Source organism: Bos javanicus, chromosome 7 (genome assembly GCF_032452875.1).
Source record: "Bos javanicus breed banteng chromosome 7, ARS-OSU_banteng_1.0, whole genome shotgun sequence".
Taxonomy (NCBI): domain Eukaryota; kingdom Metazoa; phylum Chordata; class Mammalia; order Artiodactyla; family Bovidae; genus Bos; species Bos javanicus.
The window spans coordinates 39808162-39820327 of record NC_083874.1 but is presented as its reverse complement, the minus strand read 5'-3'; the positions used below and the strand labels follow the sequence as shown (position 1 = coordinate 39820327).

The 12166-nt window shown below is 42.4% G+C and overlaps 1 protein-coding gene across 1 annotated transcript; it reads left to right on the top strand.

Moving 5' to 3' along the window:
* The first annotated feature begins 10734 nt into the window (after nt 1-10734).
* Nucleotides 10735-11667, top strand: LOC133252095 (olfactory receptor 2M3-like). The gene has a single exon (XM_061424819.1). It carries the CDS (start codon nt 10735-10737, stop codon nt 11665-11667), a length of 933 nt encoding a protein of 310 aa, XP_061280803.1.
* The last annotated feature ends 499 nt before the right edge of the window (nt 11668-12166 follow it).

Here is a 12166-nt window from a genome sequence, read left to right as displayed (position 1 = left end):
TAGGAAAAGGACTACGTCAAGGCTGTATATTGTCACCCTGCTTATTTAACTTCTATGCAGAGTACATTATGAGAAACGCTGGACCGGAAGAAACACAAGCTGGAATCAAGATTGCCGGGAGAAATATCAATAACCTCAGATATGCAGATGACACCACCCTTATGGCAGAAAGTGAAGAGGAACTAAAAAGCCTCTTGATGAAAGGGAAAGTGGAGAGTGAAACAGTTGGCTTAAAGCTCAACATTCAGAAAACGAAGATCATGGCATTCGGTCCCATCTCTTCATGCAAATAGACGGGGAAACAGTGGAAACAGTGTCAGACTTTATTTTTTGGGCTCCAAAATCACTGCAGATGGTGACTGCAGCCATGAAATTAAAAGACGCTTACTCCTTAGAAGGAAAGTTATGACCAACCTAGATAGCATATTCAAAAGAAGAGACATTACTTTGCCAAAGAAGGTCTGTCTAGTCAAGGCTATGATTTTTCCAGTGGTCATGTATGGATGTGAGAGTTGGACTGTGAAGAAGGCTGAGCGTCGAAGAATTGCTGCTTTTTGAACTGTGGTGTTGGAGAAGACTCTTGAGAGTCCCTTGGACTGCAAGGAGATCCAACCAGTCCATTCTGAAGGAGATCAGCCCTGGATTTTCTTTGGAAGGACTGATGCTAAAGCTGAAACTCCAGTACTTTGGTCTCCTCATGTGAAGAGTTGACTCATTGAAAGACTCTGATGCTGGGAGGGATTGGAGGCAAGAGGAGAAGGGGACGACAGAGGATGAGATGGCTGGATGGCATCACTGACTCGATGGACGTCAGTCTGAGTGAACTCTGGGACTTGGTGATGGACAGGGAGGCCTGGCGTGCTGCGATTCATGGGGTCGCAAAGAGTCAGACACGACTGAGAGACTGAACTGAACTGACTGACTTACTAGCATGTGAGATGAGTGCAATTGTGCAGTAGTTTGAGCATTCTTTGGCATTGCCTTTCTTTGGGATTGGAATGAAAACTGACTTTTACAGTCCTGTGGCCACTGCTGAGCTTTCCAAATTTGCTGGCATATTGAGTGCAGCACTTTCACAGCATCATCTTTCAGGATTTGAAATAGCTCAACTGGAATTCCATCACCTCCACTAGCTTTGTTCATAGTGATGCTTTCTAACGCCCACTTGACTTCACATTCCAGGAAGTCTGGCTCTAGGTAAGTGATCACACCATCGTGATTATCTGGGTTGTGAAGATCTTTTTTGTGCTGTTCTTCTGTGTAGTCTTGCCACCTCTTCTTAAGATCTTCTGCTTCTGTTAGGTCCATACCATTTCTGTCCTTTATCGAGCCCATCTTTGCATGAAATGTTCCCTTAGTATCTCTAATTTTCTTGAAGGGATCTCTAGTCTTTCCCATTCTGTTGTTTTCCTCTATTTCTTTGCATTGATCGCTGAGGAAGGCTTTCTTATCTCTTCTTGCTCTTCTTTGGAACTCTGCATTCAGATACTTACATCTTTCCTTTTCTCCTTTGCTTTTCATTTCTCTTCTTTTCACAGCTATTTGTAAGTCCTCCCCAGACAGCCATATTGCCTTTTTGCATTTCTTTTCCATGGGGATGGTCTTGATCCCTGTCTCCTGTACAATATCACGAACCTCAGTCCATAGTTCATCAGGCACTCTATCTATCAGATCTAGTCCCTTAAATCTATTTCTCACTTCCACTGTATAATCATAAGGGACTTGATTTAGGTCATACCTGAATGGTCTAGTGGTTTTCCCAACTTTCTTCAATTTAAGTCTGAATTTGGCAATAAGGAGTTCATGATCTGTGCCACAGTCAGCTCCTGGTCTTGTTTTTGTTGACTGTATAGAGCTTCTCCGTCCTTGGCTGCAAAGAATATAATCAATCTGATTTCAGTGTTAACCATCTGGTGATGTCCATGTGTGTAGTCTTGTGTTGTTGGAAGAGGGTGTTTGTTATGACCAGTGCATTTTCTTGGCAAAACTCTATTAGTCTTTGCCCTGCTTCATTCAGTATTCCAAGGCCAAATTTTCCTGTTACTCCAGGTGTTTCTTGACTTCCTACTTTTGCATTCCAGTCCTTAGGTAAGTTTATTCCTAAATATTTAATTCTTTGCTACAGTGGTGAATGAAATTGATTCCTTAATTTTTATTTCTGATCTTTCATTATTAGTATATAGAAATGCAAGTGATTTCTGTGTCTTGATTTTGTATCCTGAAACTTTGTTAAATTCACTGATTAACTTTAGTGATATTTTGATATGATCTTTAGGGTTTTCTTTGTACAGTATCACATCGTCTGCAAACAGTGAGAGCTTTACTTCTTCTTTTCTGATCTGGATTCCTTTTATTTCTTCTTCTCTGATTGCTGTAGCTAGGACTTCCAGAACTATGTTTAATAATAGTGGTGAAAGTGGACACCCTTGTCTTGTTCCTGATCTTAGGGGGATTGCTTTCAGTTTTTCACCAGTGAGAATGATGTTTGCTGTAGGCTCATCATATATGGCCTTTACTATGTTGAGGTCTTCTTCCTTCCCTTCGCTCAGTCGTGTCTGACTCTTTGCGACCCCATGGACAGTAGCCTACCAGGCTCCACCATCCATGGGATTTTCCAGGCAATAATACTGAAGTGGGCTGCCATTCTATGGCAATTTTTTGAAGAGTTTTAGTCATAAATGCGTACTGAATTTTGTCAAAGGCTTTTTCTGCATCTGTTGAGATTGTTAGGTAGGTAGAATATGGAATAGGAGTCCAGAATGGCGGTGGCTAAAAGACAAGGAAGGGAAAAGCCCGCAAAAATAGAACAAAGGAAGGCCAAAGGAAGGTCCGAGGACCAGAGTGAAGACTTCAGGTAGAATAAACAGCACTCCTGGCTAAGCCCAATTTGCAATGGGCAGGCCCAAATGGAGGAAAAAACATATAAAAGGAGGAGCCAAAACACTCTTTCTCTCTCTCTCCCTCTCTCACTCTCTGTCTCTCCCTCCCTGCGCGCTCCTCCACTCTCTTCTCTTTGAGTCTTTGGGTTGGCATGCCCTCACGCTTTGAGGATGGATTGTCCTGCTATCTTCTAAATAAAATAGAGCTGTAACACTGATTTGCCTAAGAGCTATAACACGGTTTGTCCAAGACCCGAGAGCTGTGACGTGCCAAGGGCTTAATGTCCGTTGCTCCAAATCTTTGTTGTGACGAGACAAAGAACCGAGGAACATACACTCGTGAGACAAGGTGTTCATATGGTTATTATCTTTCAATTTGTTAATATGGTGTATCACATTGATTGATTTGCATATATTGATGAGTCCTTGAATTCCTAGAATAAACCCAACTTGATCATGGTGTATGAGTTTTTTGATGTGTTGCTGAATTCTGTTTGCTAAAATTTTGTTGACGATTTTATGTTCATCAGTGATATTGGCCTGTAGTTTTCTTTTTTTGTGTTGTCTTTGTCTGGTTTGGTATCGGGATGATAGTGGCCTCGTAGAATGAATTTGGAAGTGATCCTTTCTCTACAATTATTTGAAAGAGCTTTGGAAGGACAGGCATTAGCTCTTCTCTAGATGTTTGATAGAATTCTCCTGTGAAGCCATGTGGTCCTGGGCTTTTGTTTTGGGGGAGATTTTTTTTTTTTTTTTTAATCACAGCTTCAGTTTCAGTGCTTGTAATTGGGTTGTTCATACGTTCTGTTTCTTCCTGGTTCAGTCTTGGAAGAATGAACTTTTCTAAGAATCTGTCCATTTCTTCCAGGTTATCTATTTTATTGCGATATTGTTTCCCCCGTTTAAAGATCTGTCTATTTAGGTGCTGATTTTGCATCAGATAAATTAGTCTATTTTCAGAGTTCTCTGTGATTAGAAACAGGATTGGGATCCACCTTTTAGATATTAGAATTAATATAATTAGGGAAGAAATCCCTGAGTTCCCAAGAAGAGTTGACTTCCATCCCTCTGCTGTTGCCCTGATGACAACAAATACTAATAAGATTGTGAGTGTAATGAAGAAATAAACATAGAAACATAGTCCTGTGTTATTTTTTAAAAAATTATAAAAGCAATATAAAGAACTCTCCTACCCCCACTCCTGAGTCCCCCTTCCTCCCTACTCCCATGCACACATACATACTTTGTACACACAGGTCTGTCCACAACCCAAAGCCTGTGAAAGTTAAGAACCTTTCTGGGCACTTCTGATACTCTTGCCATGATTGGAGGGAGTGGCTTCTAGAATGGAAAACAAAGAGGAAACAAAAGGGATGAGTTGAACACACCAAATTCTTACAGTTCCTCTGTCTAGATCATCAGACAGAGGGGACAGACATCAGACAAGGAATTTAGGGAGTTTGTCATGGTGCTGTTGCCTGGAAGCCACTACATTAATCTCCACCTGTGTGTGTGGGTGAGTGCTAAGTCGCTTCAGTCGTGTCTGACTCTGTGTGACCCTATGGACTGTAGCCGGCCAGGCTCTTCTGTCCATGGAATTTTCCAGGCAAGAATATTGGAGTGGGTTGCCCTGGCCTTCCCCAACCAGGGACCAAACCTGCCTCTCTGGTGTCTCCTGCATTGGCAGATGGGTTCATTACCACTAGCACCACCTGGCAGATTCTTTACCATCTGAGCCACCAGGGAAGTCCAATCTCCACCTAATCTGTCATAAATAAATACATAAACCTCTCAGTCTTTGGGATTATCACCCTTTAGTGAAGCTGCAGCCTCAGGGTTAGCAACAGTTAGCAAAAGTCAAAGCCCCCAGACCCATATATGCTGTGTGGAGCTCTGACCCCAGCAGAACTACATCCCTGCCCTGGGTCCATGTTGACCATTTGGACTGGGCAAGAGGGTGCTTCTACTGGAGAAACAGGGACTCTCATACATTTTGGACAATGTAGCAATATGTCCCCAAATGTAAGATATATTGCTAGGCCCTGGAATTCCACTTCTGGAAATTTATTTTGTAGTTAGAGTCACCCTTGATGGTGACTGAGATGGGTGGGGCAGCCTAGGTGGGTGTGGAGAAGTGGGTAACTTCAAGAGTGCTTGGAATGTGAAAGAAATTCCCAAATAGGTTTCTTTCTTGAAAGACTCACAATTCAAATGGAATTCATTAAAAGTTAAATACAGCAAAATTTCTTTTGTTTAATGTTATGAATATTAATCTATTGTTTATTTTCTTCCCTTTCACTTAAAATATTTATCAATGCTTGGTGAAAAATAAAGTGTTTCAACTCCACACAGCATATGTGGGTCTGGAGGCAAAAGTTTTTCTACAAATAAGTAAGAGATAGGGGATATGGGGGATCTACCCTTGAGAAAGCCTTGCAGGTGAAACCTAGTGGGGCCCTCTGGGGCTCCCAAGCACAGAGGTCTTTCTGTCACCCATCTCTTGCCTGCAAGGCTCCAGTCATTATGACCTTCCCTGAGTTGCAAAGTGAAAGTGAACTCAGTTGTCTCCTCCCTCAGACTGGAGTGGGTTGCCATTCCCTTCTCCAGGGATCTTCCGACCCAGGGATTGAACCCAGGTCTGCATTCCAGGCAGAGGCTTTAACCTCTGAGCCACCAGGGAGTGAGTTCCAAAGGGTGGATTCAAACAGCTGCTGATCAAGGGAGGAACAGCCAAGAAACCACCTGATAAACAGACAGAGAAACTCATCAAGATTAGGGGACTGACCATCTGAGATGAGATTAAGGGAATCCAAGCCTTGTTCACACCCTAATCTTGTCAGAGATCCCAGCTTTAACCCATTGTTATAAAACCCCTCATCAGGTTCTCTGGGGTGGAGACACATAGTTTATTGGGGCAGAAATCCAGTGTTTGGTAAAGCAATAAAGCTTTTTAGTTTATCCAAAACTCTGTCTCTGGGATTTGATTCAGCACTGGTGCAAAGATAGGCCAAGCTTTCAGTAACACTGGGTCCTTCTTGATTTCATGCTTATGAACAAATCCGTCATTAACACTGTTTAATTCACTAGGCATTTTATGTGTCTATTTTACTTATGATTATTGTATCTTTTTATACATGTGTTTTTATAAATAAAAATCATGAAGATTTGAAGTTCCCACTACTTGTGAATGTGACCTTATTGGGAAATAAGGTCTTTTGTAGGTGACCAAGTGAAGATGAGATCTTTAGAGTGGACTCAAATACAACATGAGTGATGTCCTTATCAAAAAGGGAAATGTGGATATAGAGACAGATGGGCATACACAGAAGATGATGTGAAGGGACACAAGGAGAATGCCATTTTAAAGCCAAGGAATGCCTGATGCTAGCAGAAGCAAGGAGAGAAGCACAGAATCAATTCTTCATGTCCTTCAGGCACCTTGATTTCAGATTTCTGGTTCCAGAAGTGAGATAATAAATGTTTGTCATTTAAGCCACCCAGTGTATGCTACTTTGTTCCAGCAGTCCCAGGAAATGAATACAAATGGTTAAAAGGACTTTGAATTTGTTAAGATGATGATTTTTAGATGGAGAGTTTGCCCTGAGTTTGTGGTTTAGTCGCTATTGCGTCCAATTCTTTGTGACCCCATGGACTATAGCCCACCAGACTCCTCTGTTCATGGGGTTTCCCAAGAAAGAATACTGGAGTGGGTTGCCATTTCTTTCTCCAGTGGATCTTTCCGATGCACAGCTTGGACCTGCATCTCCGCGTTGGCAGGCAGTTTCTTTACCACTGAACCACCAAGGAGCCCCTGCCTTGGGTTATCTGGCCCTAAATTGAATCACAAAAGAGAGGGATATGAAGATTTGACTGTAAAAGGAAGAGATAAGACAATGGAAGCTATTTGAAGGATTTGAAGATGCTATGCTACTGACTTTGAAGACAGAGAAAAGGGTCAGAAATAAAAAAATACAGGAGGCCACTAGAATCTGAACAAAGTAAGAATTTTTCCTCAGAGACCTCAGAAGCAACCAGCTTTCTGACTTCAAACCAATGAAACTAATGTTATACTTCTGACTTCTAGACCTGTAAGAGAAAAGAAATTGTTTTAAGCCACCAAGTTTGTGGTCATTTATTACAGCAACAGAAAGAATCTGATACACCACTGAAGGCTACAGCCCATAGGACTGCAAAGAGTCAGACACGACTGAAGCAACTGAGCGAGTGAGCGATCACCTCACATGGTTACAAAGTTTTTTCCTTCTGTTGGGAATTTTAAGATCTACTCTCTTAACAACTTTCAAATATACACTACAGTACTGTTAGCTATAGTTACTATGCTGTACCTTACATCTAAAGAACTTAATTATCTTATAACAGGAAATTTGTGCCTTTTGACTTCCTTCACCCAATTCTCCCACCATGTCCCCTATCCACCACCTCCCAGCCTCTGGCAATCAGTAGAAACTGTTTCTATGAGGGGTTTTGTTTTGTTTTTAGATTCTACATATAAGTGAGATCATGGAGTATTTGTCTTTCTGTGTCTGATTTATCTCACTTAGCAGAATGCTTTCAAGATTCGTCTGTATTGTTGCACATGACAGAATTTCCTTATATTTTAATGGATGAACTGTAACCCATTGTATATACCCACACTTGTTCTTTTTTTCTTCCTTTTCTTTCAGCATTGTTAGAACCTTCTTTATGGTTCTTTTTTCCTCCCAGTTTTACTGAGATATAACTGACATATAGCACTGTATAAGTTTCAAATGTACAGCATAAGGATTTGATGTAAATATACTATGAGATTATCACAAAATTCAATTAACTTTAGTTATCATCTCATATAAATACAAATTTTTTTTCCTTCTGATGAGAACTTTTAAAGTTTCTCTCAACAGTTTTCATATTACAATGCAGCAATGTGGTATTCACATTTGTAGCTGCTGAGGGATTGAATATACAGACAATGGACCATATATAAAAAAAGAACTCTGACCCACAAATTGCAAAACTTGCCAAGGAAATCAACCCTCTTGTCAATCATAAACAGTCCAGCCAGAAAGGCAGTCTTTTGTAAGTCAGTCTTGTAGAAGATAGAGTGTTCACTTGGGTAACAATATAGGAAGCCTAACAATTGCTTCTGTAACAATAGGCCCCAAATGTCTAAGGCTCGATTAATAACTGACAACTTCCCTAATTTTTTACCCCACTTCCAAGTTAAGGCCAACCAAAAAAAGCCAAATATGTACCCTACCAATACGGGGGTCTTGATGAGTCTGCTAACAGATTCACCACACCGATATTCTCCACTCAGGGCACATGTGGAGCTTCTCTTTTTCCAAAGCTTTCCCACTCCTCTGCCTGCCTTTGTGTCTCTGCCAAAATGCAAGTAACAGTGGCTGACCCTTTTGCTACCGAAAGCTCTGAAGAAAGACCCTTTGCTTCCCTCATGGGCTGCTCTTTGTTTCATTGCATAGAGCACAAATATAGCTTCTTGAATGGAAACCAAAAACCAACAATCAAGTCCATAAAGGTATAGGACGTCACTTGAGTACAAGTTTCATAGATTAACTGACCAGGGACCACTTCATCATCCATGACCAAACTTCCAGAATGCAGCTAGATATTCACTCTGATACTCAGTGGTGATCACATTCTCTCCTAGCTCCCATGGATGAAGTGAGGGTTAAGAGTCCTGAGGGAAGCGTAGGTGGACGTGTCAAGGGATGGGTCCTTCCTTTGCTTAGAAGGGAGTCTGGGGTGCTTTTCAGAGCCAGGGCTGTGGGGAATGAACTTTATCCTGAGGCCATGTCATTAATTTTGGCTTCTTCTTTGGGGTGGAAGTTCTATCTATTCCCTGGGGTCATTATGAGCTCAGTTGGGTCTCCCAGGATATCTGCTCTGCAACTAGAGATAGAAACCTGGGACATGAGCTCATCAATTTTGTAAGCAGCAGAAGAAGATCTTGGATGGTTAGTTCTACATATTTTTATTTGGAGCTATAGAGTTGGAGGAGAGTCTGTGAGGGGATATCTCGGGTCACCATTTGCTCACGCATTGCCCTGAGGACTAAATCCTTGCATATTGCTTGGGTTTAACCCGTTTCTGTTGAGATTTATAGGTCAGAGTGAAAGATGAACTGTGGGGAAAGGAATAGGGGTGGTAGGTGCTGAAGCAGGTGAGGGAAGACCTGACAGATAAGGGACTGAAAGTGACTGAGAAATGTGAAGTTAGTTTCACTTCAGGCTTCAGATTATAGTGTCAGGCTGGACACACAGATACTTCCTTGCTGTCAAGTGACAAATGTTATCAGCATCAGAGACCAGAATATGATAATCCTAGTTTTCTTGGGGAAATTTTTATCATTGATCATCTGTTCTCCAGCCTCTGAACTGAGACAAAGTGGGCAGACAGATCTGTTGTGTCTCTGCCACACATGTGTCTGCGTCACTGCAGTGTTCCTGCCTGTGCTGATCAAGGAATCTACCTACCCGAGCTTACACTGGCTCCCTTGGCTGGCTGTGCTTAGTTGCACAGTCATCTCCCACTCTTTGTGACCCAGTGGACTGTAGCCTGCCAGGCTTCTCTGTCCATAGATATTCTCCAGGCAGAATACTGGAGTGGGTTGCCATGCCCTCATCTAGGAGATCTTCCTGACCCAGGGTTCAAACCCAAGTCTCCTGCATTGCAGGCAAATTCTTTATCATGTGTCACTAGGGGCTGGCAAGTTTGTGTAATTCACTATGTCCTGGGATTTCTCTCCCACTGCCACAATTTTCTGACTCTAGAAATATAACAAAAACTAAATCTCCTTCCTACCCTGAAAACCTCTCCAAAAAGGTATAAGAGAAAGAAAACAGCTTTATTTTTGAACAAACATTAAATCAGAATGTGATGTGCATTATTGGTGATCTGCTAAGTGAATGCAAAGACAGAAGAATATCACTCTTTTCTACATCCAGGCAAGGATAATCCATTATATTTGTGCTCTCAGGATAAACAGTAACCAGTTCTCAAATAAGAGACTTGACAGCACCATTTGGCACACAGAGTTCATTCTAGATTCACCTGGTAATTGGAGTGACTGTGTTGGTTAAATGGCTTTATTCAAGGAAAATAAACTTTTCTCATTCTACGACAAGAGAGAATTCTGCCACTTGGAGCAAGGTGCCTGCTGAAGTTAGGATCCTGCCCTCCTACAGAGCTGGGGGAGTAGGGGCTCTATTGCATTGAAAAGATATGGATCTCAATTTTTTTTAATTAATTAATTTATTTTAATTGGAGGCTCAAGTTTTTGAGAAAGACACTACTGGGTCTGAATGCTGGCTAGAAGGTTATTTCACTTTTAAACTGTTTGTGTACATTCCAGAGTCAAATATATTACACATTTCTCTGAAGTAAATGCTTTAAGAAAATGGGGGAAGGGAAAATTAAAGCCTTATATTTTTAATAGCATTCATTCTTACATCTGTTATACACTTTTCCTCCTCCTACTCTTTATTGAAAACTCCAATACTCTCATAGTCTTAAATCTGTATCCACTTTTCCTAAACCTATAGCTATTTATCCTAAAACCCCTTCTCTCTCTCCCTTTGCATTATTTAGGTCCCTTTCTCTGGGGGCATACTGACTAGTTTTCTAGAGAAATAAGGATCAAATCTTGTTTGGTAACCATCGAGGACAAATGAGAGGAAAAGGATTTCATTGTAGAGGGAAAGGACAGGGATAAGACAGAGAGCTGGGCGCTGTCCTCTAGAAGAAACAGGAGACAGTTTACGTATATGATGGAGATGCCAGGTAAGTTGTTTCGTTTTGATGTTTACTCATTTATTTTTCCCTCAGGGTCAAGGCCATGGACATCTGGAACCACACCTCGCTATCAGACTTTATCCTTTTGGGTCTGTTCAGCTATTCACCATATGACTTCTTCCTATTTTCCCTTGTCCTTCTGGCCTCTGCTGCAGCCCTGGCCGGCAACATCCTCTTCCTCCTGCTCACCCACGCTGACAGGCGCCTGCACACTCCCATGTACTTTTTTCTTAGTCAGGTCTCCATCATGGACCTGACCATAATGGGTGCAGTCGTGCCCAAGATGGCAGCCAACTTCCTCTCGGGAAGTAAGTTCATCTCTCGGGGTGGCTGTGCCACTCAGGTCTTCTTAGTGGTCATGGTAGGAGGAGCTGAGTGCTTCCTCCTGGCAGTCATGGCCTATGACAGGTATGTGGCCGTGTGTCACCCCCTGCGGTACCCTGTGCTCATGAACTGGAAGGCCTGCTGTCTGATGTCCTTGGCGTCCTGGATGGGTGGAGTGACTGACAGTGTGATTGATGTAGGGATGGTCTTCAGCTTCCCCTACTGTGGCTCTCTCCAGGTGGACCACTTCTTCTGTGAGGTCCCGGCCGTGCTGCGTCTCTCTTGTGCAGACACATCCCTCTTTGAGGACCTCATCTATGCTTGCTGTGTGATCATGCTGCTGCTGCCCCTGGGGGTCGTTGTGGCTTCCTATGCCCGGATCCTCATGGCTGTAATTAGCATGACGTCCACTGAGGGGAAACAGAAGGCTCTGTCCACGTGCTCCTCCCACCTGGCTGTGGTGGGTCTTTACTATGGGGGAGCCATATTTAGCTACATGCAGAGAGCCTCCGCTAGGACTCCAGTGGGGGACCGAGCCACCTCCATCTTCTATACCATCCTCACCCCAATGCTCAACCCACTCATTTACAGCCTGAGGAACAAGGAGGTAATGAGGGCCTTCAAGAAGATGTGGAAGATGCAGGGGAGATAGAGAGTGTAGACATGCCCACCCTTCTGGGGATTCCTCTCTTGTTCTTCTCCTTCCTCTATAAGCTCAGATTCTTTTGTGGCTCATTTTCCTCCTCTGAATAAATTGAACCCTCTGCCTGGCTGGGATGAAGCTATGAGCTGAGCAATCTGAAAGCACTGAATGGAAGATGTCAAGGAAACAGATAGTAGTAATTAATTTCACACCGAATCATGTTTCTTTTGTTATTAAACAATGGAAAGAGACTTGTGCCTTCTTGAAATTGTACATTAAATATAAGAATCAGTGTGTAAAGACTAGAACTTCTTCCTAGTCTTCCTCTAAGAATAACACCATGAAAGGTAAAGAGATTACAAGTGTGTCATTTCTTTTGGGGGTGGGGGGTCAGGTTGATTCTTTCTCATCAACACCAAGGTTCTGATCTCAGAGAGGTGGCAATTAGCAATTCTGAAGCAGGACCTTAGTTCCCTGCCCAGGAATTGAACCTAAGTAGTCTAGATGA

Excerpts from the sequence above, each read along its gene's own strand:
- LOC133252095 (XM_061424819.1), top strand. The coding sequence starts at position 10,735 with ATGGACATCTGGAACCACACCTCGCTATCAGACTTTATCCTTTTGGGT.